Genomic DNA, 27,120 nt, shown 5'->3' on the forward strand with positions numbered 1-27,120 from the left:
CCAATATATTAATCTTTAATTGATGCTTTGTTAATGCTAAGTTTTTCTTTAAAGGAATTATCCTGGGAATGCCACCGATAGCGTTAAATGATACTTATTTGTGTAACAACTGGTTTAGCCCTTTATTTATTTATTTATTTATTACCTGAAAATTATTTTCTTAGAGACCTTATAACCACATTTATGCATTATCAGTTCATTTTGTTCTCCTCTTTCCTGGATATACGGCCAGGAGAAGGAACTTCCAGTCTATAATGGACAGTTTAATTCACATGTTTTACTTTGTCTACATAGGAAAATGCAATTTCTGGATCATTGAGGCATACGGATTATGAACAACACACTCCAAAAACTATCTATCCAGACGGGGATATACTTACAAAAATCTTTTATGTCAAAGTCAGGATTTCACAACATAACACACTAATGCAAAATTCAGTAGCACCTGAAAGATTAAGGTAGCTGCTGCTATCACTTGCACATACTTGATAAAGATTTAAGGGGGGGAAAAAAAGAGTAGTACATTCTCAGAGAATAGCAAGTGTATTTCAAAATAAAAAAACTGTGGGTTTGACTTTTTTTTTTTCTCTCAGTCTTTTTTTTTTTTTTTTTTTGCCTGTATTTCTGTGAGGCTTATGGTAATTCTTTTGTTGGCTTTTTTTTTTCTTTTTTTTTTTTCCAAAACTGTAGTTACCATGTAACAAATTATACACAAAGTGAACTGCTCTCCTCTCCAGTGCAAGTTCATGGTCATGTTTTCAGGTTATAGTACTGAACACTTATACTGCATATTCCCATAGTTTCATTAAAGATAGATACAATGTACAGTACTTGTCTCTGGGACAGTAACATTTCAAATGGGAAAACCTTTACTTTGAAACAAATGGAGAGGCTACAGTAGGTATAGCCACCTAAGTATGAACTTTAGATCACAATTTCTAAACACTTGCCTACTGTACATAAGCATTAAAAATAGTCTTAGACATAGGATTTTATTTATATGTGCACGTATGTCCACCTCATCCCATTTTTATGTTTGGCAACTATTTGGGAATTCAAAGGTGCAGCCCTCAGTAATTGTATTATTTAAAAATAAGAAATGAAGCTTATCTATTCTATGAGAAAAAGAAATTCTCAAATATCAATTTCCAATTTTAAATTTAATTTCAATAGGAAAATATTAAAAATGTGCACATCTAAATTTTTCCATGTTCTGTATATACATATGTGTGTGTACTTATACATAGAAATGCTCATGTACCACACATATTCACAAAATTTAAGTGGAAATATTTCTGTCCACTATTTTCCCCACACATATGACATCATATCTTTAAAAATGTCAATAATAATATCATTAAAAATAATATTACATTTATTCCATCATTAAGGTTTTTTTTTTATTATTTATTCTTTCTTCATCCTTATTATGTCCACTGAGCATTAACAGGCTGAATTCTCCTTGCACTTCCACGGATGTTATGCCAACGGAATGTTGGTGACATCACATCAAGGACACATCTGGTTTACAGCAGCACAAGTGACAGGAGAATCAGGCCCAAATATCCCCAGGAAAATTAAAAACTGGCTGTATCTGCTCATATGGACCTGATGAAGATAAACACACCACTGTCTAAAATCCCCTGAATGATTAACATGTAGCTCACCACAAAGTTTTCAACCAGTAGCACAATGAAACAAGCTCCCCCCACCCCTTTAATAAATGTGAGAAAATACCCTAAAAAATATGGAGAAAGCGTAAACATTGTGTATATTACATACCATATAATACATGACAGTTTTAGCATTTAACCTAAGCCACTTCCCTGACTAGTCAGGGGAGACCTGATGAATCACCAGTTAAGGGAAAAGAAAAAGGTATTTCAGAAATAAAGCATGTCTTTCCAATATAAATAACAACCCGTGTGTATTATATGGTATATACACACAGTACATACATGAAAACAAACTTATCTTTTCTAGTTTTGAATATCAGTCTCTAAGTGAAGAAAACTGTGTTCTACAAATTTAATAAGCAGCTAGATTTCATGTTTAACATTCAAATTAATTTGGGGAGCAAACAAAGGTTCGTGCATCTTTCAACTCTGAGGTCTGATACTCATTCATACATTTTAAAAAAGCCCTCTTCAGCATTGCAAGCAATTTATGGCAAGAATGCACTGTGATGCAAGACACACTACAATTGGCTTACCTTTCAAAGAGCTGGGTTTTTTTAAATAAATCTATTATATAAAGAAATGTGAGTTTGCCAAAAGTCTGTTAAAATTACATCAAAACAACTTTAAAACCTGCTCATTGAGGATAATTCAATTCTTTGTCCTGTTTTGAAACACTTAATTAACAGTTCAGAATATTGCCTGGTGTAGTTTTGATAAAGATATGATATGAAGACCCATAAAAGAGTAAACATGTCTTCAGTTCAATTTGCTATGACAACAAAATTTCAAGAAACAGTCTTTTTGGCTAGACACGTTCAGTGCCACGAACAATGCCTTGTGGTACCTCTGTGCCCTTAATGAATCTGCAACAGAACAATGCTCCCCATAAGCCATTATTCACAGAACCTCTATTTCATGTCACATTCTGAAAAAGTCTCCTGCAGAACAGGTTAACAGCAAATTGAACATTCAATGTAAGTATCAAGGCCAGAAAACAAATAACTGGCCATTCATTATTATCTGTGCAGGTCAAATCTAAAATTTTAAGTTTACATTTAAAATTCTTGGGGGGGCGGGGGTTAGGCTTTTTTTTTTTCGGTGGAACTCACCTTCTATCACTGGTTGGCTTCAAAATTTAGTTCAGTGGAAGATACTATCTCATTGTAATTGCAAGGAATTAATATGAAAAACTAAACCTTATATTGGACAATATTGTAGAACACCAAAGTAAGCTCCATAAGGAAATACAGTATCTTCCAGTATATATGTATACCTATTAAAAAAATCAAAAAACCAACCAGCCAACCAACCCCAAAAAACCAAAAAGGAGTAAGTTTATACAAGCAATTATAGTAGATTTGTTTCCATTAAAGATGCAACTCTCTCTCATTCCTGGCAAGAATAAATTTGTTTTGGCACTGATTCTTCACAGTGCAACATATCCTGAGAAATTATTAAGAACAACAAAATACAGGGCTGTCATCACTAAGTTCTTGCACAAAACACAGCATTTAAAATCTTAAATAAAAAACAGCCAATAACCTATATTGTATCTGTCACAAAATGGGGGGGTGTCCTGGGACACTACTAATTTTTCTATCACTGATTATTAGAAAAGGATTGCATTCAATTATTGTTACTATAACTTTCAAGTTATCTGTGGCCAATAATGTAAAAGGAGGTAATTTGTAATTCAAGTTTTTTTGTTTGTTTGTTTGTTTTTCTTCAACTGGCTACAAGCTGAATTCTAAATTTTACATTGAATTACAAGTCAAATTTAAAACAATCCCTCTCAGAGGAGTATTTTCTAATTTTGTGCAACTTTGATGCAGAGCCCAACACAGTCCTATGAAGAGAGACAGTACTGCATCTTTAAGCTGATTGGCACTGAAATCCCATTTTTTTTAACTGCATTCTATTAGTTTGGCCAAGTTATCTCGTAATTCTGTTAGTTCAAATATTTTTCCATCAAGGATTTCTAAAAGTGTCTTCAAGTTATTGCGAAAAGCTTCTTGCTCATTCTGACTTTTCTCCAGACGTTGCTCTAGATCAGACAGCTGTCCTTCCAGGTCTTTGTTTCGAATTTCTACTTCCTTCAGAGAAAATACATAACATGTTAATGTGTTGTCTGCAAACAGAAAGCAGTCTAACGTCCTGCTGGTACTCGTGCTATTTTTGTTGAGTGCTTTTTAAATAATTTGTAACCCTTTACAGTTTTCACTAAGCCAAAACCAGAACCTGAATTTTTACTATGATTGCATATGTACTGCCACTTCCTCCATTCTTTCATAATTATCTGAAAGACAGAAACTTTTGGAGAGGGACAAATTTCAGCCAGTGAACAAAAGATAAACTTATCCATGTGTGTTATCACTTCTATCACTCAGAAATGTAGTGCCTAATGAAAACACCTTCTCAGAGTGATGTTCAAGTATGCCCCAATTTAGACTACATGAATTGCTCAAGGACATGGCTTTCCATCCAGAGTTCTCCTGCAAGAGCCCATCCAGAGCGCTGCTTTAGAGACAGAGCAGCACCGCCTTGTTCCCATCCCGCGCTGCGCGCTTTGCGCTCTGAGATTAGGGCAGGAACATTAGCGCCCAAGGGGACGTCAAGGTGACTGTAACAGATGTAAACCAGCAGGTGCAAGCTGCACATGGTGGCTCCCTCCACCACCTGTGGAGCAGGGACAATGGGAGTGCCACCAGCGCTGCATGGACACACCATTCCCATGCACCGGGGAAAGATGAAGCGGCGGCGTGTTGGACACAGTCCGGGGGATCTGACCCTGAGCCAGCTCAGTTCTCACTCACTAGAAGCCCTTGGCATCAGCCCCTGGACTTCCTCACAGCTACAGCTTGCACCTGATGAGGGACAGTGCCAACTCCTCTGCCCTGTGCCAGCCAGGTGCCCTCTCTTCAATCAAATCCCAAATGGAACAGTCATCTGAGTCTGCAATAGCATATTGTTCATTGTTCCATTCATTGCACACTTCATAAATTCATGCCAAATTTTGTGATTTCAGTTGCAAAAATCGCTTCCAAAGGCAGCACAGTGTGTTTAGCACGCCATAGGCCCTGTACAGCCATGTCTGGAAAAGTGCACAGTGAGTTAATATTTATGTATGGTAACAAGTTTCTCAACACCTCTTCTGTTTACAGTGGCTTTGTGTCACACAGCTTTAACAGGCCTGCTCTGAGATTTTACTACAACTAGTTTTTCAAATAGGAAGGGAGATTTGGCGGCAGCCAATGATTGCAGCATGAGCAACTCCTCTTTCAGCCCTCTAACTCTCTCACTGGTTTTGATGTGATTGTTTTGTCTTCCTCAAGGCTAAGAAATACATTATGTTTACACTGGAGAGATCTCAGCTAACCATAGAAAATTATCTGACCTATACAGAAAAAATACAGGGTCATTCAAGAGTAACAGGTATGTAATGGCAGCCCTGTGTCAAAGTCCATGGCCTGAGAAAGGTATCCCTTGTGAGGGGTCTGGTGGCAGCACTGATGGTGCTGCATCCCTGGCCAGAGAAGGGATGCGGTGACTTGGCCAGTGCTCAGTTTCAGCTCCCAGCCTCTGCAGCAGGGGAGAGTTCTGGGCCCCCAGCAGTGGTGCAGAGGGAGAAGACAGAACATCCCTTCACTGACTGATAGCTGTGGCTGCATGTGGAGCCAAGGGTTACCTCTCAGCCAAACTGAAGGCCTTCCTTAATTCTGGTTTGGGAATGGGCAAGTGAAAAACTGGAGTTTTTGGGTACCAGTCTTGAACAGCCAGCACAACCAAGTGAGGAATTACCCCTTATTGCCAGGATCAAGAGAATAATTAGTTTGTTTAGCACTGAATAATTTAGTTGTCAAAGCACTAAAAGAAGCTAACTGGATAGAGCACTTGTAGAAATTATATAAATAAAATGTGTACATGCTTATAGTAGTAGTGAATAGCACCACTGCTGCTACAAATGAAGAAGAAAGCTGGTTATAACCCAGTCATACCATGCAAAGGCTCTCCTTCATTGGGGCTACTCCTTCCTTCCAATGCCAAGTACTTACAAGTACTACCAGGTGTAGGGATTGGACAGACTCAAGACACATTGGACACTCAAGACACTCTGAGGGCCAAGTGATTACAGTATAGAACATAGAAGTGATAACCAAGATCCTCTCTGATTGATGTTTTTCAGTATTTGCCCGTCCTGTCATTGCTTCTCTTCTAGTCAGCAGATTTTGTGCTCTAGGAATCTCCTTGCCACTGCTCTTACCTCAGAGAATTAATTCCTGTAAGAAGGCAAGCCAGTGATGAAATAGATGACTTTGGGACAAATCTGTGGATACTTATATGGATTTGTGCATTCTGTTGGCCTGTATCTAGCAGTGAAAAGCACCTTTCATGCCCTTCTCAGATACTTTTAATGACATACTCCAGAAGCTATTGCTTTTAATTCATGGAAAATGATGCTTCTTAAATTTGACCCTTAAGCATATTTACCCTAAATTAGTAATAATGCTTTCTGCAGTGTTATTGCATTATAAGTTCATGTCTAGGTCATGTTCAGTTTCCTGTTTCAAATCAGTCAACCTCAAAACTTGCTTCTTCATTGGAAGAGGTGGATTACATGTAACATAATCTATTCCCCTCACTGTGCCATCTCCCTTTACTGGCAGCTGATCTCATCCAACAATAAATTGACTCTGATGCATTCAGGCCCTTTTCAGAATGTGTTTTGCACTTGGTGTTTTTACCTTTGGTTTTTTCAAGCTCTTCTTTCATCAGATATAATAATTTCTCATGTTGTTTTCTCTTACAGAATAAATAAATCATTACTAGTTATGTTCATTGTTTGCACTGTAACAATATCTCACAGAATTCAGTGCAAGGATTGGAATAAAATATTCAAACCACACACAACAGCTATATTTAGGAATCAGCCATATTAATAAGGATATTCTGACCTACTGTGAGAGTCACACTGATCATGACTCATTATATGACTTCTCTACATTATTAATGGAATTAGTAAAAAGGACCCCAATACTTAAGCTTCACAGTGATAACATATTGTTTTTCACTAGAGTTTCCCAATCACTGATATCTAATTAACTCCTGATGTGCATGTATCGAAATGTGATACAACTTGAAATACGAATTTCTTTGTATAGCATTTTTCATAGGGTTTTAACCAAAATATTTTAAAGTTACATAATCCACCTGTGAAGTACAAGAGGGAAAAATAAAGCACCAGAACAAATAGTGAGAAAAACAGATATGAGCCCTGGAGAGAAACACTCTGAACATAATGGATGAGTCAGGTAAGTGAACATATATGAGACAATGTGAAGCTATAGCAGACAATGTGACAGATGTAGGGTGAAGTGGCTCCGAGAACACCAGTGTAATCAAAGCAGGAAAATTACAGCAAAGCACACACCCAAGTTCTTTTTCCTGGGTAGTGGCATCAGGGCAGTAATTAAGTTTAAGCTTAGTAAAGGTAAATTTTAACTCAGATCTTAAGTGATCTTTTAGGTTTACTTGAATAGAACCATACAGAACCATTTCCAGAAACAGATCACTTCAAATGCAACATACAGGCATATTACAAAATATATCTACTTAGTGATTAAAGCATCACAGAATCATAAAATGGATAAGGTTAGAAGGGACCTTAAAACAACTCAACAAAGGGTTTCAAACTTTTGTCATGGGCAGGAAACTTTTCCACTAGATGAGGTTATTCAAAGCTCCATCCAACCTAGCCTTGGACATATCCAGGGATAGGGCACCTGTAACTTTTTCAGGTAGCCTGAAGTAATGCCTCACCACTGCCACCATGTAGAATTTCATCCTCGTATCTAATCTGAGCCTATATTCTTTCAGTTTGAAGACATTACTCCTTGTCCTATCACTGCAGTTCCTGATGAAGAATCCCTCTCTGGCTCCCCTGTAGGCCACTTTCAGAATCTCTAAGGCTGGTCTCCAGGAGGTCTCACCTTCTCCAGGCTGAAGAGCCCCAACTTTCTCAGCCTATCTTCATAGGGGAGGGGCTCCAATGCTCTTATCAGCTTCATGGCCTCCTCTGGCCTCCCTCCAGCAGGTCCATGTCCTTCCTGTGCTGGGAGCCCAGAGCTGGTGCAGCACTGCAGGTGGGGTCTCAGCAGAGCAGAGGGGCAGAATCCCCTGCCTGGCCCTGCTCTGGATGCAGCCCAGCACACGTTTGGCTCTCTGGGCTGGGAGCACACACTGCTGGTTAGTGTTGAATTTTTTCATCTACCATCACCCCAAAGTCCATCTGGGCAGGGCTGCTCTCAGTCACTTACACATAAAATTATCAAAACAAAACTACTGACTCTATAAGGTAAAATTTTAATAAAAATGTGCCATTTTCTAATCTTTCACCTCTTACTAGTCCATAATTCTGCTTGCTAAGGATAGGTCATTCCTGGCTCACTGTTACTTTTCATATGATCTTACAATGAAATTACTGCATTTGCTACTGCTAGAACAATTTCCAACACTCATTATAATGCTTCATTTTAGTCTCTCACATAAATGCCTTTTCAGATGAAAATTTTTATTTTTAGCCTAAAGCCAGCAACAATTTTTGGAACAGGCAAGGTCAGGTGTACTCAAAACACTCTTTAAACACTGTTCAAAGTAATACTTTGTACAAACAAGTTGATGTAAGAACGGGGAAAAATTAATAGACCAATTTTGCTCTTTAGTGGTTTATTCTGTAGGTTGAAATTTGATTCATAGAGGTTCCAATTCATGTCATGCATTTCAAAGAATACCTGCCTAATGATTTTTAAGTTGTGGCTGTGATCTGATGGGGCTTGCTTTCAGCATGCTAAGCCACAGAACAGAGAGGATCCCCTTTCAGCACCTTAGGGTTGGAGCAATTTAATGCCTGAGGTTACAGTCCTTTCAAAACTCTGAAGGCTGAACCCGGAGTGTAATCCACCTAAGCTTTTGGTCCACCTCATTCCAGAGGCAGGTGTGACACAGAATGTGCTGGCTGGTCAGCGCAGCAACAGACAGGCAAGAGATCAGAGGGAGCAAGAGAGGATAAAATGAGAAAACATCAATTCCAGCAGCCTCAGGTATCTGGCATTACACACAGAAAGAAAAAATAGGTAAAAACAAAAAATGCACAAGGTTTCTAAATAATTTCAAGAAAATGTCGAAAGAGTGTTTTTAATATCTGTACTATACAAGAACAGTTTAACTCTTACTTTCTCAGGGCATGTTTAAAAGCTGAACACATACTCATCCCAGGCTGATGATACACAGACAGTTTCAGTGGCATGAAAACCATGGGAAGACACCACTGTGAAAATGAAATCAGAACTGCCCAGGATATGTATCAATGAAGGAGGTTTGCTAACTTGAGAGTATTTCGTGGACTTGTAAAAGCAATGTGGATCTGTTTCCTCAGATAAAAATAACAATTTGCAGCAGGTAGAAATTTTGAAACAAATTCCTAAGGGTCATTCCAACCCAGCCTTTTCAAGAAAATCTAACTTACACATTCATCTGGCAGGTTTAGTGAATATAGAACAAGTTGCACATGTGAACTGGTCACTTGCTGACAATTTTTCCCTTTTCTCTAAATTAAGATGGTGCACTATAACTCACCTGTAACTTCTGGGTCAGAGAATCCCTCTGTGCCTGGAGCTCTCTGGCATTTTCAATTTCTTGTTTCAATCCTTCTATTTCCTAAGGGAGAAGAAACAACCTTGTTAGCAATGTGTTACATGGCTTGGCTTGCTTCCTCTTCTGAGAAAGTTATTGCAACAATACCAAAACTGGCAGTGGCCCATCAGAGAACACGGAATTCAAGCCCTGCTCCCAACTTCTGAACTACAGTCCCAAAACAGCCACTCCATTGTGAATGAAAAACAATAGACATAAGCATTTTCTTTTGTAAAAGTACAAGTTTTCTCCCGAAGAGTCATGAAATAATTCTTGCCCAAAAAATTAAGGTCCCTTGTAATAAAAAAAATCAAATTTATACTTTAAATTCCATTAGAATCTACCCTTCTCCATTTTTTCAAGAAGAAAAATCCAGTTTTCAAATGCAAACTGCTTATCATGGCACCAGTAGCAGGGCTAAACATAAAAACAAACCTACCTAAGAATCTAAAAGAAATTGAATCTTTAATTTAGCAATTAAAAAATAACAAGATGTAAAATAAGAAATATAGACAAAACAATGAACAGAAGAGAAAACTGTTCTTATCTTACTTTCAGGAAACAAGAATAGAAACCATTAACTAAACGAAAAGGTATCAAACTTAAAATTATTAAGTACTCTTGTCCAGATGGCCACATTCACCTCCTAGAACTCCTTCTGGCAAGATTTCTCTGCAGCCAATAGCTCAGCCTAATTCAAAATTGAATGGGCAACAAAATGGGAAGCATTACCAAGCTGAGCCTAATCTCTTAAGTACAAGGGAGTTTGGAAAAGGCTTTGTTCCATTTTGAGAGGATATTCTGTAATGACTGTGCCTCTCCTGCCTCCTCCTTGGAAATACCTCACAGCACTGAGGGTAGCTCAGCAAAACACTGCCTCTCCAAGCACACAGGCCAAAGCCCACAGCTTCTTACATGGGGCAAATAATTCCTCCTATGCAGCTCCTTCCATCTCCTTTTTCCATCCGAACAGGGGTGATCCTTGATCCTTCTGTGGCACAGGTATGCTTTTCTCTAGAACCTATGCCAATGCAGGTGTTACTGCAATTTATTTACTTGCTGCTGGTGCAGGCCAAGGCACATGGCAAAATAAATACCAAGTTTCAGGCTGGGGGCTTGGCATGTGTTTAAGGAAATCGCTGATCTTATGGACCAGAAAGGCTGTATGAACAGAGCCTGAAAAATAGACTGGCTGGATAAAGACATCGATCTATTACTTATTTCAAATGCTATCCTCAAGAAAAAAAGAAAGAATGCCTACAACAGCCTTATTTCTTAGGGAATTTGGACTGCATCAGTGTGATGACTGCCATTCAGAAACCACTTACAATTTACTTTTACAAACAGAGATGTTTGGTAAAAGCAAACAGGAAAACATGATACTTTTTTTTGTTGCTATGCAGATACCAGCTCTATTTTGGACTAATGTAATGATGTAAGTGAAAAATACTAACAATTTCGAAGAAGTTGAAGAAGAATTTACTTTGCAACATTTATAGCAAGTAATTCAGTACCTAGCAGTCATCACAAGCTTAATACTGAAAAGCTTTAGAAATGATGTAATAGAAAAGCCAAAAATAAATGTTACCTCTTCTTTTTTCTTCAGTGTTGACTCTAATTCCTGTATTGTCTGGTTTAATTCTGTTTTATGTGTGTGGACTGCATTGGCTTGACTGCTCACACACTCTAGCTCAGTCACCTGTTGAAAAAAGTAGAAGAAACACATACAAAATTACTTTCAACGTATTCAAGGTACTATTACTTCTTTGCATCAGTAACTGCCTTTGAAATACACCCTAGCTTCAGGATGACTTCTGTTGATTAAAATAGAGAAAGTGTTCTTTCAAAGTTAGCATAATATTGCATAAGATATTGTTATGTAAGTGGCTGCTATGAATTCCTGGAAACAAAAAAAAAATCATTTGTTATAGGCTGAAAATAACACTAATTAAAACTTATACTAGTTACTGTAAGTTTTAAGAAAGTTCTGAATTACCATTTCAAACACAGCAATGGCTTGATGACTAAACACAGATCTGTCTGTCTAACTAACCTCTCCATCTGACATGTTTTAATGTTGTACCACCTTACTAAGCCACAATGTTCACACACTTCCTAGAAAGCCAATTAACATTTCACAGCATCACTTTCTGACTCGGCATCAACAATGTAATAGCAGATACTCAATCACCAAAACACAGTTGCCAACTTCTAACTTCCCCTAGTAATGGAGCTAATCTCTCAGTCACAGAGATGCCACAATTTGGATTTGCTCAGTTCCCCTTTCATTAATAGACAGCAAACATGCTCCATATGCCCTCGGATACCTGGCAGTGGTATGCATTTTTGTTTTATCTTATAATAAAAAGGATACCAATACTTTGCCACTCACAGATAAACAGTTTCAAAAAACACCTTCTGCATCAAAGGAACAAAATCCGTACAGGTGTCTATGCAGAAAAGTCTCTGTTTATGTCTGTCTCACATTACAGGTCAGAATATTAAAGAACTCTCTCACATCATCTCTGCCTGGATGTGTGCACCAAAGCATTTCTGTTTAATAAGTAAAACCTAATAACAAATTTTTCTCCAGAAGTTATGGGTCTGCCAATCCTAATATATAGTTTTCAACAGAGCTGCACCAAATACCTACAAAACTGGCCCAGAAACTCCTTTGAACAAAGTGCTAATTAATTCTGCAACAAAAACCTGTAACACTCAATTTAACATTCTTGGAGAGGTAGTCATTAGACAGGGGGCAGACATTTTCCAAGACAATTTTATTTTTTAGGTAAAAAAGTATCTCAGGTAATCAAGGTTGCTGCTCTCCAGCACCAATGTCCCCCAGCTAATAATACTGTGATATCAGTAATTTCAGACTCTGAACTATTTGTAGGCTCAAAAGGTAGATTACTGAATCAAGTCCAAGGGAAGTCAAAATGAAATACAAGGACATTAAAACATCTTTTCATTTCTGAGTCAAAGGCCACAAACCTCTCCTCTGCTATAGCTATGATGAATCTAGGTGCTTCTACTGGAAAGCTATTGGTTAGACATTTTTGCATGAGGTTTATAATGGAGAGAACTGAGATTAGAACAAATTCTTGGCAGGGGATAAAGGGAATGAGGGAGTATGATATAACTTGGTAATGCAACATTCCCTGTCCACCCCAAAGAACTTTATTTGCTGGTATTGTCCCAAAAGGAATACCAGTGCCCATGACAAAAAGGAATAGTAATTTGCTTAGTTTTACATGCCACATTACAACTGAAGTCTTAGATGATTTTCTGAATTATACATGCATATCTGTATTTACATTTTTATAATACTGTTACAGTGTTCACCACTGCAACTACACAAACAAGAATTGGAGCACATCGATGAGGACAAACCCATGTCTGCACACTGTCTGACCTAGCATCTAAAGAGAGCAAGAATCAGAAAGACACAGAGCAATTTAGGAAGGAAAGGGACTGGTAGTTATCCGGTCAAGGCCTCCTGCTCAAAACAGGGCCAATTTTGAGGTCCCATTTGCTTGCTCAGGGTCTTCAAGAATCCTTCACTATCAAGCAGAACTGCGATAGTTCTGACATTGCAGGTTTATGAACAGCTCTTGCTCCTTCCTGACTTTTGATGGAACTGTCAAACTTATTCACCCCTTTCACCTTCCGCCCTTCTGATGTTTAACCTCTCAAAACTTTCCAAGCTTTCTTGCTGAGATGTTGAATAGTAACTTCCAAGAAGACAATCCCTGTTTTAAAGCTGTTGCACTCAGAAAGATCCACTGGCCTCTACCAAGCACCAGCACAGAATGCTCACTTACACAAAACCTCAGCTGGAGAGACAAAAGTAAGCCCAGTCCCCAAACTACCTCAGTCCTAAAACCTCATGCCTTGAAGCAAGCCTGCAGAGGTCTCTCATCCTGTGACTAAGGGAAGCACTTGGACTCCCACTGTTCTTCATATGGTTTCCTCTTGGCTGGTACACAAAGGGAGGACATATGTATTGGTGCAAGCTTGGAATCCAAGGGGCTGATTAATAGCACTGTTGGATGAAATGTTACTCTTCCAGGTTGCATCTCTTATTGCTGGTTAAAAACACCTCTTGCAGGACTCCTGCCCTCTGCACAGCTCATGTGAGTACTCCCAAGTACATTCTGGTCCACACTAACTGAACACACAAATTGCTTAAGCAAACATAGATGATTATTCTTAAGCAGAACAGGCTGTGCTCCCACAAACCTCCTTGCCAACAGAGGCAACTGCTCTCAGAAGGACAATTAATTACCAGCACTAAAAGGGCTGTGATGTCTTACTCCAGTCCTGCTTTTCTCTGGGCAAACATCCATCTCTCACTGATTATGCAAGAAAATAATGTTCAACTGTTTTATCCTGTTGTTGACTGAAAACTCAGTAAGTTAAGAAGAAAAAGAACAAACTCAATTAAAAAAACTGGGTTACTGTAATCAGTTTTATTTCAATGCCCATTCCTAAAGAGATCTGAAAAGATGTCAAATATCTTCATGTTTTTATCTTCTTGAATGTACCTATAAAGAAGAAAAAACATACTGTGACCCTTTCAAAAAGATGTGTAGAGTAAGATGGGCTGGAAAATTACATGATATAAAGAATATGCAACTGAAAACAGAAGAAACAAAAGATAAAGCTCTAGGCAAAAATCTGGATAGCATTTACTTGTTCTGTTTCTTGTTTGAAATTGCATTTAATTTTCTCATGACCAGTGGTCCAAAAATCATTACAAGTAACTGTTTATGCATTATGCACAGAAGGGGGCATAGAAGGAAGTTAAAGTGCTTTAGTCTGACCCTCCTACAGGCTATTATCAGGGACACCTCCTCATTCAGTGTTTCAGGTTTAAAAGCAAGGTCAATCAATCCTTCAAACCCTTGCACAGCAGTATTGAGCAATGTACCTGTGATTACAGCTCATTTTGAGTACAGAATTCAGACTGAAAGAACAGTCTTTGAACAGTAACTGACTGAACAAAGTCCTGCTATTGTGCTGCCATAAGACTGCACTGACTTGCATATCTGAAAATGTCAATAATTCAGGCTTCATATTTGAGACTACAAAAGAAAAATGTACTGTTCTTAGACTCTGTTTCTTCATTTTGAATTTATCATCCAGGTAAGGATTGCATGTATAGAAAATATTCTGAAAAGCCTTTTTAGTGTCTACTTAGTGTGCAAACTCTTCTAGCATGTGGATGGCATTATACTGAACTGCCTCCTTCAGTGTGAAATACATCATGAAGTAAGACAGCAAGGCAATTTCTGGTAGAGCCTAGGCCCTCCTAGCAGATACCATTCTGAGTTTTCTGGAAATTTTAGTCTAGGTCCAAGAACCTATAAAGGCAGGAGGATTCGGATTCCAGGAAGATGTTTTCATTGCAGCAGACAACTAGCACAATGAGCTGCTGGCAAGACTGGAGCAGTGAGGCTTCAGGCCAAATAACACAACAAGGAGTAACAGCCTTGGTGTGAGCTTAAGACAGTGACTGCCCAAAGCTTCAGAAAACTGAAAAGACTCTCAAGAAAATCCTGACCACAGAAAATTACTTTGCAAGCAGAGACTTCAGGTAGACATAAGAAGTGGAATGACATAAATATTTTGAGTGGTGACTTGCTCCAAGCAATTATTGACTAAGTGATTCTGCCCTGGGCTTGCTCCAGCTGGATTTTTTCAAACCACCTTCTTGAGACAAATGGTACAATTGAGCACGAACAGATAATGAAATTCCTTTTTAACTACATGCAGAAATTATTCCAACTTCTACAGAAAAAAAAAAAGCAAGACAGATTAGAATACAGAATCCATCTAGAACACAGAACCTGTTACACAACTGTAGAATGAGTCAGGTTGGAAAAGACCCCTAAGATCATTGAGTTCAACAGTCAACTCAGCACTACCACCTCCACCACTAAGCCACATCTCCAAGTACCACATCTACATCTCTCAAATACCTCCAATGATAGTGACGCCACCACTTCCTGGACAGCCTGTTCCAATGCTTGATAACCCTCTCTATGAAGATTTTTTTCCTACTAACTAAACTAAAACTGGTGCAACTCAAGGCAATTTCCTCTGATCCTCTTGCTTCTTACTTGGGTGAAGAGACCAACCCCCACCCCTCCTTTCAGGCAGCTGTAGCGAATGATAAAGTCCCTGAGTCTCCCCTTCTGCAGGATAAACACCCCCAGCCCTCTCAGCTGCTCCTCACAGCTCTGGTGCTCCAGACCCTGCCCCAGCTCCATTCCCTTCTCTGCACTCACTCCAGCCCCTCAGTGTCTCTCTTGCACTCAGGCCCAGAGCTGGACACAGCACTCGAGGTGTGGCCTCAGCAGTGCCCAGGACAGGGGGACAATCCCTGCCCTGCTCCTGCTGCCCACACTATTGCTGATCCAGCCAGGATGCCATTGGCCTTCTTGGCCCCTGGGCACTGCTGGCTCATGTTCAGCTGCTGCCACCAGCACCCCCAGGTCCTTTCCAGCCTCTCTGTCCCAGCCTGTGGCACTGCCTGGGACTGTTGTGACTCAAGGGCAGGACCCAGCACTGGCCTTGTTGAACCTCACACCACTGGCCTCAGCCATGATCCAGCCTGCCCAGATCCCTCTGCAGAGCCTTCCTGCCCAACAGCAGATCAATAACCCACACAGCTTGGTGCCACCTGTGAACTGACTGAGGCTGCACTCCATGAGATACTAAACAAACCTGGCCCCAGTTCTGAGCCCTGGGGAACAGCACCTGTGGCCACCAGCTGGATGTAACTGCCCTCACCACCACTCTCTGGGCCCAGCCATCTGTAGCCTATTTTTTATACCTGACACTAACTTGTTGTTTTGTAAATGTCTTTTCTCCTTTTTATTTACTGTAGATGCAATATCCAAGATTTACTAGCCCAAGTTACAGTGCAGAACACACAGACTGCTCACATGCAAGACTAAATTTAAGTATTAATTATGTATTTTTAACTGATTAAGTTACATCCCTAAAAGGATTGTAACTATAACTGTGACAGTATAGTTCCATCAATAATTGAAGATGAACTTCCCACAGAGAAAAAAGAGCCCTTTGCTTTGTGTGAGGAGAGAAACACTATTTCATAGGTCAGCAAAACTGTGGATAACTGCATAAAGTTTCACAAAATTTATACAGAGAAAACTTCTCACTTCTTATTGGTAGACAGTACTAAGAAGCACAACAGCATGCCACAATCTAATAATAAAAATTATTCCAGTGTAGCTTTCAAGAATAAAAAATTCTGGAAAGATTTTTCACATTAAGAAATGTGAAAATGCAGAAAACAAAGAAAATTGCTTTTCAAGGAGGATTCTTAAGGAACAAAAAGCACACAGTGGTATTATTCATATAAATCACTTCTGACAGGAAATTAATTACAATAGTTTTCCAAGATTTACCCATAGATAAATTAATAATCTGGAGAAGAATGTTGTGCACTACCAGCAATTTTTTACTTTTTTCAACAGATAAAACAGTTCAAAGACTTTGCTGAAAAAGACACATTTCTGTCTTTGGGCAGTGATGCCTTAAGCCATGGAAATACCAAAATGTTTTCCACATTTACTAATTTCTGTACAGATATAGGAATATGAATAACCTATCATCTTTTTGTGAAGAAAGCAGTGAAACTCTAGTAGCAATCTTTGAAAATATAGCAAGTTTACCAGAATTGATGATTCGAGTTTTAACCATGCATTATTATTCACAATTGATAAGGTAATACTAAATTTGAAGCACATTCCTTTCCCTACAATCTAATTAGCAAATACTTTTTCCAGTCAACTGGACAGTTCATGAAACACATGCAATGGCAAATACTGTACAGATATAATCCCTCAGTCCTGAGAATCTAAATCCAGTAATTTTCTTATTCTCCTGTAGAGTTTTGAAATTATAGGATGTATTTAATTCTGCAAGCTTTAACTATGTAAACATCCTGTCGCATGCCTCCACAAAGTATGCATTTTATAACTTGCAGATAAATGTATTTTAACACTTTTCTTAGGATTTTCTAGAAATAAGATGGGGATGAGAGAGCTCTGCTGTGAAAAAATATTTTATTAGCCAGATTAAGAGTAGCTTAGAGTTGGTAGTTTGTTGGGATTTTTTTTTCCTAATTATTATCATATATATGACACATTCAATGAAAATTAATTCCCAGGGGAAAAAAAAAAAGAATCCTTACAAAACAGTCTTGGGCCCTAAATGCAAATTTTCTCTAAGAACAAATTAAGGCAAACTGAAGAAGACCAAAAAGACTTCCATCTGCCATAAACTTTTTTAAAAAGGCAAATTCACATTATGATATGAGGAACATAACCTGATATAGCTGGTCTGTCGGAAAAGAGACTGTCTTCTTTGTAAAGTATAATTATCAACCAAGGGTTGAATCTTTGTAAATGCTAGATGGATTATCCGTATTACAAATCATGGACACAAAGGAAGAATAAAATAAGTGCTGGGTTTCTGAATTCTTCTCCTAAGAAATTCTCTGATAATGCAAAGGCTGACAACATCTACCATATCAAAAATAATAAAGCACTTATGATAGCTGAAATGGATATTCTAGGAACTAAAATGTACATCTGAAAAAAATCCCCAATGTATTGTCTGAAATAAAATGCTTGTATTTTTTTCCTTTGGTATCCCTTAATGTCATGCAAAAAAGGTGGCCATCTATTTTCATTGTAAACAAAAAGTACAAAGCTGCTACCCAACCATATGCTAATTACAGTATCTTAAGGAGAAGATTACACTTGGTTAACTTCCTTCTGTCAATCAATCAAACCTAATTTATGCAAAATGCATTCAAAGCTAAATTTGAATTGTTCAGTAGGAGGGACACAGTCTTAAAGGGAGAATAACAAGAGATAGGCATCACATAAGAAAAGGTGAATTACCAATAATTTTTTGGATCAGAACTCCATTCATAAATTTCTTGTTAGCATCCTTACTGTCACCTTCCTTCATATTTCCATTTTTAGAGAATGTTCTTCCATGGGTGTATAAAGCCAAACAGTTCTCTGCAGTAACAACAGGACTGCTAACAAGACTTCTCAGCAAACATGAACTCCATGGTATGGGCTCCAATTCAGAAGACAGCTTCATCACATCATATTTGCATGTTCAAAAGTTAGTTTTGGTTATTCAAGCAAGAATGCAGGTGATGGAAATGTGGAGCTGACTTCTAAAGTGTCTGCAAAAATTTCCTATAGGATAATCTGAATAGATGGTTTATACAGCACTCCACACTTCTTGTGAACTTTTACAACTCCTTGGACAGACTGTTGTTTTTTAAGCGACACAGAAACTACCCAATAAAATGACCACAGTTTTATTTTGGTATGCTCATGCATTTTTTTAATATCCATTTTAAAATTTCTTTTAACAGTAGGAAAATCATGATCTGTTATTTGTCAGGTGGTTTCAATAACTGCATAAGACATCTCACACTTATTTCATTAATTGAATGAAAGAAACAGAATACAATAGCCTAATTTTATCATATTTTCTGGGAAATTCTTGTAAAATAACAAGCTAGAATTCAAGGGTTTACCTCTTTATTCTCTCATGAATACCTAAGAACTTGAACACTACTCTTTATCTCTTTTTATCTTAGGCTTCTAATCCTCAAGATGAATGATCTTCAAAGGCTGCTGCTCTTATTATTATGCACTGGTGTTATTGCATTGTGCTCTTGCCCAGTGTCAATGGATAATTTAGCAGATAGCGTACACGAAAAAAAATTCATAATTTTCATTTTTAATGTGGCAAAGACAGAACTTCTCATAATTTATATCATCATTCAAGCCTTTCCTCTTTGTGGTATCAGGATTAATGTTAGGGCCCATGCCATTCTATTTGTCTGAAGTAGCTTACTTCAGGGTTTTTCTTTTTGTTACTGAGATATTCTAAACTCCTGAATCCCTTTTGATGTCAAAAAGCTATGCAAGGTGTGTAGGAGTGGTCACCAGTCCCACTTAAGGGAAATCTTTTGTCACTTCTGAGCAGATTAGAGAAGGATGAAAGCTCCAAGTTAAGCTCGTGACTGGGCATCATATTTTCATAGAATTATCTCTTTGTATTTGAGAGGGAAAAATCCATACACCCATTTTTTAAAAAATAAACCCACAAAATAGCAAAACACAGTGTTTCTGAATTAAGCTTACAATATATCAGGAGAAAGCACAAAACTTTAATTTAATTTACTGAGAATGTTTCACTCAGCCTGAATCTCAGGTCTAGGCATTATTAAGGCAGAGAACAAATGGAAGAATGAAGATAAAGGCCTAAGAGAAAGCAAACAAATGTAGGTTAACACAAAAACTGAACTGCTAATGAGTAAATCTTAAACTTACTCAGAAATGGCAAAAGATTAAGTGAAATTATTTTTAAAATGCAATCAAAATCAAAGAAAAATATGCAACCTTAGTTTCCTTAAGAGGGCACATTTACTCTTCATGCTTTTGTCTCCTCAAGAGTTGCTAGGAAAAAAAAATTACTATCTTAGACTTTGACAGACTGAAATTGTCAATGGGTAAACATTGCTAAAATCGTTGGAGGGCTTTTGCCCACTATAGCAAACTGCAAAAAAGCAGCTGCTCATCTATGACCACCAAAGCCTATCCCCCCCTAAACACACTTACTGACCTCCATTTGGATTGTGACTGGAGCTTGAGGTAAGGCAGGGGGAGTGCTGAGGGGCCATAATGGCCATATTGAACTCATCTGCACTCCCATAATAGGCAGTTGGAACGACTTGGACCACCAAAGACCTCTGAAGTATCCCCCCACTCACAGTGAACCTGAGCATTTAAAACTCATGAAATCTCTTGAGTTTTGTGGCTTTTCCCCACCACTGATGGACCAACATCTTCACTTCAAGCAACAGACATCAAAGTTGTACCAAGACTTGTTTCTGGATTCAACAAGGGGAGTTGACTATAAATCTTTCTACATTTGCCCTTTTTTCTCTTTCTTTTCCTTACACATTTTAAGTGCTACTTTTATATTTTTATAATGCTATGTTACTGCAGATAATAACAACTAAAATGGCTACATAACTGTCCTTCTTTCTAAACAAACTGTTCTAAAATAATCTGTGTGCATACATATATATGGATATATATATACACACGTGCATTTGTTTACAGACACTGACTATTCAGTGTGGTTTCAGTCTAATCTGCCCCAAGGGATTTATTAACAAGAACATGGGTTACCCTTCCTTTCTAGGGCAGGACATAACATAGACTTAATGAATCTCAGGTGAGATTGGGGGTGCAGTTTGGGGACCATTTTTTGCATCAACTGCAGCTAGATACTTACACTGAACAGATAAACTGCAGAGAAAAATAGCACAAGACAGGGACTGAACACTGCTTGGTGCCACATGTGTTCTAATCAGTCTCCAGACCTGCCATTTCAACAGCACATTTTTGATCTGTGTAGGAAAGAAGCGTCTGACTTGCAATTTATTTTCGAAGTGAGGTACTAATTCATCTTGAAAGATCAGTCTTCAGCATGCTGTTTAGAAGAGTTTTTGCACTGCACTGCACTGTATGGTAATAGATGGAGATAGAATTTTTTTTAGTATTATATGCACTTTCGCATATAGAATTTAATTCATTGTGTTAGCCAAGTCCACATTTTCTAAAAGAAATTCCAACAGAGGGCAGTACTCCCAATGAACTTCTCTACTCAAATTTACTGGCATTCCCAGTATGTTCCTATATTCTTTGTGAGATACCAACAAGTCCTGAGGTCACAGGTTAGAGAACCATCTTATAAAGGCATGTAAACAAGAGTATAGGATACATAATACCCTGCTATGGATTTTGTGTTTCCTCAGAAATACAAATAATTGCAGGAAATTTGCTAAGAAAAAGGTATGAAAAATCATCAGCTAATAATAAATATAACCTGAAAGACTCAATTGCTACTGTTAAATGTAGTATCATAAAAGCAAAATAAAATACTAAAAACTCCTATATTCATTAATTTTATTTTCCAATAACAGATTTTAAATAAGATTTGACCAAGAGTGGGAATAACATAAAAAACTAAAGGGATCTTTGCCTGTCTTGTCCAGTTAAGTCTCCCAAGGCAAACACAGCTGCTGTTATTGTGCATTACTTTTCTTTCTTAGGTAACAATTTTATTGTCTCAGCTTTGCAACACAAGCTGCACAATTTTTTAGGAAGAATGCTACCTATTATGTCCACATTTTAGCAGTGAGTTCTTCACTATAAAGCTTATCTAGTGTTCAAATTCACCCGAATATTTGCACTGTAGTAACTTTAATACAAGGCTGCAATTTAAATAATTTTATCGACAGTGACTGTTATCATCTATTCACAAACCTGGAGCACAGGCTACAACTCCCATTTTCCCAAATGAGAAGCTTAAATGAGATGACAGACAAAGTGGCAGTCTCCCTTTGTACAAACACACATGACAAGCTTCTGCTTGACTGGAACATTTCCGAAGCAAAATTTTGTCAGCAACTGCCAATTTCTTGAGCTGAAAGAAAAAGCACTTTGCAAAAAGCACCAGTCTTAATTACATTTCATGCACTTTGTCCAGTCAGCTATGGCACACACAGTACGGTCTGTTGGAAGTTGTTTTTTCCTATCAAATCCTTTGCCTGGGACTTCAGGAGTGCCATCTGCAAGTCAGTCTAGGTGTAGGACACCCCCAACAATTTGCCATTTCCCTAGGTTTCTTAAACTGCAGGGCACTCTTGTTTCTCTTTCACTCAGGTTAGGCGTAGCCCACTGGATTATTCATACTCAGATGAATACAGGATTATTCTTGGGATTACCTAAACAGCCTCCAGTTAGACTAGTCCACCAAAGGACTGAAAGATGGATTTTGTAAGATTTGGCTCACTGTAATTATAATAACTTTTTTTCCTATAGGTGAGTACTTCACAGAAAACCAAATTGTGAGGTCTGCAATGTTGACCCTTCTTTTTCAACATATTCATGCATGAAATTGCAATAGTTTAGTTTGTGGTTTTTGCATTTTTTTTCCTAAATATGTATCGCAGAATCATAGAGTGGCCTGAGTTAGAATGGACCTTAAAGATTATCTCGTTCCAACCTCCCCTGCCATGGGCAGGGACATCTTTCACTAGACCAGGTTTTTCAAAGCCCCATCCAATCTGCCCTTGAACACTTCCAGGGACGGGGCATCCACACCTACTCAGGGCAATCTGTTCCTGTGCCTCACCACCCTCATAGTAAAGAATTTCTTTCTAATGTCTAATCTACATCTAGCACCATTCAGTTTGAAGCCATTCCCCCTTGTCCTATCACTAGTAAATAGTACCACTCCAGTGTTAAGTACACCTCCCTGACTTTTTGCTAAGCTAACTTTTATTAACAAAAGTGATAAAGCTTCATCAAATACATCTTTCCTTCACATGTTACTCATGCCTTCACTTTATAGAGAAATGTGCCCTAAGCTATGATGAATTCATATAGATAAAGATTGATAGACTATGTAATATAGAGAGTTACATGTGAAAGGAGAAGTGAAATTAGATATTGCGTATTTGTTTTCATAACTTAGACTTCAACTTTGCATGTTACATTCCTTCCTCAAACATTGTCCTTCCTTCCCCCATTATGAACTTCTGGTTTGCTGAATGACCTCTGTAAAATTTGCCATGAAGGCAACAAGACCCAGTCTCTTCTGAGACTTTTTATGAAAACAAGTACAGATCTCTACTTGCATATAGTGACCTTGGTTTCCAGTTGTGTTGGTGCTGTTCACAGTTCCTTCATGCACAAGGAGAAGAGTAAGCTGTTCATCTTCATTACAGGAGGGCATTATAATAAGGTTTCTTGAACTTACAGATTTGATGTCAAGTTTCTGAGGGCTTAAACGCAGAAGGGACTGGATTTCACTGCCATGGAGAATGCAATGAAACACACATGATGGCATGAAATAAGGAGTTAAAGCTGTCAAACTTGTCATAAGGTTACATAACTTCTTGCAACAATAACCTTTGCAGAAAAAGAATTCCTACAAAGCAAATAATTTCCAACTGGAGGAAATGCTTTTAAGGAAATCATCAATTTCTGTCTCAAAGATTAACCTGAAGCTGCAACAGTAAACTTGCTTTACTTGAAAATGAGTGAATACAGTCACTACTACTTCCACCTCAAGGATCCTGGCCATTTGCCTTGACTTACCCTCTTATGAAGACGTTCTGCTTCCTCCTGATATGCAGCAAGTTGCTGTTTCCATTGTTTCACATTGGCAGTGGACTCCAGCAGGGCTGCTGTGAGCTTAGCATTATTACCCTTGAGCGTGGCCAGCTCTGCCTCCCAGTGCTTGCTGATTGTCGAACTGCACAGACAGAATCAGAATGGTCAGAACTCACAAATCTCTTCCTTTATGCTTCTTAAATGTCTTATATATTTTTTAAATATCCAGCAAAAAGAGAATTACACAAAAAGTTATATAACTAAGCAAATATAATATCTATTTGGTATATAATTAATATAATAGAATAGCCAAATGAGAATTCAAATACTCAAATCAAAGCTATAAATTAGGAAAATATATGTAAAACCATTATTGGAGAACAACATCTACCTTCCCAGTTCAACAGGGTGTATTTAAAAATAAAAAAAAGATCATGAAATACTCATCAGCTTCCCAAAAGCAACAGCATGCACTTCAAGAATATGTGTATATGATTAGTCACTCTTTTAATATATGCACATTGAATGTAAGTGCTTTTTAAATCCACTACTTTATTAAACGTGTTATAGGAAAATATTTGTTTTTTACTTGATTAAAGAGAGTTAATTGTGTCCTTTGGAAATGCAGCTTTGTTGTCTTAATGTAAATCTTCTATTCCTGAAATATATTTTCTTTATTAAATACCGTATTTCATTTGTTTTTGCAAATTCGAAGACCTTGGGTTTCATAATACTGTAATATGTTTTTCCTCACTAATATCAGCAAAGACAGTAGAGATCAAGTAGGATGGATATACTACTGCTTTACTTAAAGTGGAACCTGATGTTGAGGTTTACTGAAGTAGCCTCTACTGAATAGAGGAAAAATTCTGCTTACAATTTAGTTGTTCTGTTAGCAAACACAGGTTTCAATTTTCACAGGTAATTAATCTGCCATCACCTGCAGACCATATCTTTACACTCAGTATGCAATGGAAAAGTATCTCAAACACATTAGGTGAATGCATTATATGCATCATATGCAAATAGCTCATTAATGTGCACTCATATAATGCTAAGAGCATGTGAGGAGCACACCTCCATGGACAGGACATACAGAAAATTAACTCACAATTAAAGCCATCAATAAAAACCAAAAATCTATAACTCTGACCAAAAGTATATTGCATGAAGAATGATTATAACACAATTGTATATTTAAATATATCTGTTAATATTATAACATTAATTACAATTCATTATGATTTTGAATGTAAGTTTACAGATTTATTTGAACTTTGTACACATATATAATGAAATATTCTGTCATAATTTTGTCCAGTTTCTTTCTTCCACTTCCTCATATGCAAAGTCCATCCCAGAGCATATTTCAAGAACATTATGACACCTATAAATGCTCCTCAGGTGTTCAAAATTAGCCAGACACTGGGGAATATTCATTACTTGTTCAGAGCACCTGTACTTTTTCACTAAAACATTATACCTGATTCTTCCACAGTCCAGCATTTCCTTCCAAATAGGACTTTGTCCCCTTGAACAGGAATGTAAGTTCCTCCAGAAGAGGAATGTGCTCTAGCATTTAATAGTACAATTAATTACAAGTTCACCACTGGAAATTTTAGATCTTAAAAGACTACACTAAAATAGTGATGATCCTATTTCCTCAGGGAACACAGACATACACATTCAAGAAGATAAGCATGAATTTCTCTAACCATGTCCTCTAATCAGATTTAAGTTTCACTTACAGTAGGCCAGAATATCAATAAATTGCATTAAGAGAATGCTCCAAATATCTAGTTCATTATTATATTCATAATACCTTCCTGATGTTCTGATCTGACAAATATCCAATTCAGTAGTTTCATACAAGTGAATTCCATTTACCAGTCCTGCAGGACTATTGGCAACTACTAGCTACTAGCAAACTTTTATATGTGGCACCACTACTCTCTTACAAAATGTGCCTTACTACACATCTTTGCCCTCAGAAGACACATGCACACAAACTGATGTAACACAGCTGTATCTGAGGCAGTCAAAGGCTGAGAACTGTTTGATCATTCATTATCCTAAAGAAGTGAAAGGATTTTTGTAATCTAATAATGTGTGTATCTACAGTGGCATCCTTCTAATCCATTGAAAACCCAGAAGTTGGACTCTTAGGCAGTGATGAGCAATAATATGAGGGTGATTGGTGCTAAGTATCACTTTTACCTTTGCTTGGTGCCCCTACTGCAGTGCCTCCCAAGAAAATAGCCAGGAGCTTTTAAGTTATTCCTTGTATAATGGAATGTCAGCATGAAATATGAAGCACATATTTTCTATTACTGCTGTGGTTACCCCAGTTCAAAAGCTGCAACGTTTCTTTGATCTGATTATTTTTCATTTGGTTATTGTCAATAGGAATGCATCAGTATTATTTCTCAACTGTACTCTTTTTCCCTTAGAGATCTACATATTCTGTTGCAATACAGGTGTGACTTATTTGTAGCATATACTGGCTTTTTTTCTACAAGTAATTGTACTGTATCTTCTACAGATTCTACTATAGCACCATAAAATGAAAGCATCTTACTTAATTTAGTCTTATTTTGTATTTGGTAATACACAAAGACTTCCTAACTCATTAGACTTACCCTATTTCTTCTTAATGGATATTATACTGCGAAACACAGTCCCAAAGGTGTGGATATTTTTGTTTCATAAAATCTTAATTTGATTAAAATAGCCCATAACCACTCCTGGCTGTTCTGACTTCCTTTTCTCAAATACTTTCTTAAGATTAAAAAAAAAAAAAAAAAAGAAAGGAAAACAAATCCAACAAAGAAGGTAATGAAATTATGTTCTGTGGATTAGTTTGGTTAAAACTGGATTAAGATTAATTGCTTTAGAACCAGATAAAAACACATTTACAGAAGGCTGTTTTTAGGTTAGACCGAGAGTATCTGAATGGAATCCTGTATCTGTGGAGTGACATTTAAATTTACCAACACTTCCTGAGCAAACACTGGGAATCATATAATTCAGACACAATGAAATTGTCCCTTGGAGGGGGAGATGCTAACTCCTGTGAAAGGGAACACAGAGATCAAGAAGATGACAGACACATGGGAAGTCCAAAGAGGCCCCAGAAACTGCTACAGTCCCTTTGCATGGGTACAGGAGAGCTGTACATACTATTTCTCCCTAAAATCTTCTACTAAATTCTTGTCTGAAAGGCCTGCTGCTAAAAGGAGTTGATTTTGCCCTCACTGCACTAGATTCTGTCATAGAAAATACATACATAGCCCTGATAGATTGTCTTAACAGCTGTAAATATCTAAACCTAATCTGAATCATCCCTCATGTGTTCTGAGACCATGTACTCTACAAAGCACTGAAAATAAGCACACTTACTCAGCAATCACACTGATCCAAACAGCAATTTCTACCAGAGCATTTTCCAGCTCTGCACTGTGGTGGAAAGCTGTTTATAGACACTCAGGGACACA

At 37.7% G+C, this 27,120-nt stretch overlaps 1 protein-coding gene across 1 annotated transcript in view; it reads right to left on the reverse strand.

Moving 5' to 3' along the window:
- The window catches only part of HOMER1 (homer scaffold protein 1), an 88,309-nt gene continuing 61,189 nt past the window's right edge, over positions 1-27,120 (reverse strand). Inside the window, exons 6-9 of the mRNA XM_079330206.1 lie at positions 23,612-23,768; positions 10,957-11,067; positions 9,312-9,392; positions 1-3,772 (exon numbers count right to left, since the gene is read on the reverse strand). Of these exons, the coding sequence (XP_079186332.1) occupies positions 3,584-3,772; positions 9,312-9,392; positions 10,957-11,067; positions 23,612-23,768 (538 nt within the window). The 3' untranslated portion in view covers positions 1-3,583. The remainder of the gene's footprint in view (positions 3,773-9,311; positions 9,393-10,956; positions 11,068-23,611; positions 23,769-27,120) is intronic.

The sequence above is a fragment of the Erithacus rubecula genome (genome assembly GCF_903797595.1).
Source record: "Erithacus rubecula genome assembly, chromosome: Z".
NCBI lineage: Eukaryota > Metazoa > Chordata > Aves > Passeriformes > Muscicapidae > Erithacus > Erithacus rubecula.